The sequence below is a fragment of the Atta cephalotes genome, assembly GCF_000143395.1.
Source record: "Atta cephalotes unplaced genomic scaffold scaffold00024, whole genome shotgun sequence".
NCBI classification, from domain to species: Eukaryota; Metazoa; Arthropoda; class Insecta; order Hymenoptera; family Formicidae; genus Atta; species Atta cephalotes.
Window position 1 is genome coordinate 777,295 of NW_012130088.1, and position 2,198 is coordinate 779,492.

Here is a 2,198-nt window from a genome sequence, read left to right on the forward strand (position 1 = left end):
TGCGATTTCTTGATAATACTTGCAACAAAATTTATACGGAAATTGCGTCCATCATTTTGTATAATGACAGTTTTTATTATATATGATCATTAGTTTTTCAATAATATTGATCTGATAGAATTCAGATAGTTTCGATTAATTTTACACACTCAAATCACAGAAATTTGTTTAGAGTTATAGGCAGTATTCATTTTTTTTTTCTTATATTGTATTTCTCTTCTATATTATATATAAATTGATACATCGATTTATTTAAAAAATAATATATTTAGCCATAAACAATTGTATACATATGAAGAATAGAACCAAAGGACGCAATAGAATTTCTGAGTACATAGCACTCAAAATATTGTGTCACGGAGTGTCACGTAAGGAATTTAATAACTTTACAAATGTAATATATGCTTCATGATAATGATAAGTCTGTTCCTCCCATCAATGAATGGCGACGAGAAATGAATTCATAAAAATACATCCGCGACGTTATGAATCACCATTATGAATGTATCATGATCATTCATATATATTTTTACCATTTATGTGTCATTCGTTCCTCTTATTTATTTAACTCGCTTCTGTTGTCTTTGGCGATAAATATCATTTATAGGTGGAGGCGGTAAATCTTCCTCTTCGCTGTCATCACCACCTAAACGCGTCCGTCTACGTTTCGATCCGATGCTCATACCATCATTACTTTCATCAACAATCCAATGCACAGATTTCGCGAGATCAAACAATTTGGTGTCGCATCCGTTATCTGCCTCTGGCAACGGAGCTGTAAATTTATTTTAATTGTTAAAATGTGTAATCACGTTTAAAGACAAGAATTTACAAATATGATAATAAATACCATGATCAGGTAATTGAATTCTACTGAAAACATCCATTAATAAATCAACAACAACAAATGGGCCTCTGAAACAACCAGGTGGAGGCAATATGGTGCACAATTGAGCCGCAGCCGTTGGTAACGGGAATGAACCACCTACAATATAGTAACAATAGATATGATAATATAGTTTATTAATATTATATTCGATATAAATGAAGATGTATTCAACGAAACCTACCTGGAACCGGATGTTCACCAGGTAAGGGATTTACTTTTGGCTTATATGGTATCATTTGCGACAAATCGGGTCTGGGTAAAGCGGCAATCGCTTCTTCTGGATCAGGTACGCGGGGTATAACTCCAATGGAATTCCTAGTAACGCTGGAGACATCCATGTATCCTATTGATCTCAATTCCATAGCCGTACATGGATACAAATCCAAGAATTTGTATCTATCTACTAATTGAGCGGTCTCTTTTCCTTCGAATTCCTTAATCTAACAGAATAGACAAATAATAATAATTTAAATAATAGTCATGCATTATTTCTCGTATTACAATAAGTTATGTCTGAGACAAATAGTAACCTTCTCCAATACTGCGCTTCGTCTCTTCTCGACTTTTACGATACTAGCTAAATCACCAATATTAGATTCGAATTCCAAAAAACGATTCCATATATCTCTGTAAGAAATATTTAATCACTGTTTATAAAATGAACAAAGGTGTAGTAAAATGATAACGTAGTAAAATTTTTAATATCATATAAATACACATACACTGATTTTTCTGGTTCTAAGCTAGAACCAGAAGATAATACCCTCTCGAATAGGACTCTTGTATTATTATCCTCTGTAATAATATGCAATATCATTTAGAACAGCACTTATAAAAAAAATTATATAATTTTCCTGGATTCTTACCATTTAAATGTGACAAATAATCTATATAACAAAGAATATAATCAGGATTATCTCCAAATTTCTTTAATCCTAGTTCAAATATACGAAATGCTATAGTTTTATCTTTAGTGCAATAATATTCCATTAACGCAGCAGCAACGTAAACGTGGTGTTTACATCTTATATCCTCTCGTGCTCGTTTGAATACTGTCCTCGCAGATTTTATACCTTCGGCTCTTCTCGCAAATTTCATGTATTGCACATATGCCTGCACGATAAAAAAATTAAATATGTTATCAACATAATTATTTAATGCATAAATATATATATATATATATATATATATTGGGGTTGTCCGGAAAAGTTCGTGCCGACTAAAATTTAAATTTTAGTATAATACATTTATTAAATACATTTATATAATACATTTATTAAATTAAAATTTTCTGCGTTTCAATTTTCCT

General features: G+C 31.1%; 1 protein-coding gene across 1 annotated transcript in view; it reads right to left on the reverse strand.

The window, feature by feature from the left end:
• Nucleotides 1–560: 560 nt before the first annotated feature.
• Nucleotides 561–2,198, reverse strand: part of LOC105620138 (protein suppressor of forked) — a 67,080-nt gene continuing 65,442 nt past the window's right edge. The window contains 6 exon segments of the mRNA XM_012201645.1: nucleotides 561–775; nucleotides 851–985; nucleotides 1,071–1,329; nucleotides 1,420–1,516; nucleotides 1,612–1,684; nucleotides 1,756–2,002. Of these exon segments, the coding sequence (XP_012057035.1) occupies nucleotides 561–775; nucleotides 851–985; nucleotides 1,071–1,329; nucleotides 1,420–1,516; nucleotides 1,612–1,684; nucleotides 1,756–2,002 (1,026 nt within the window).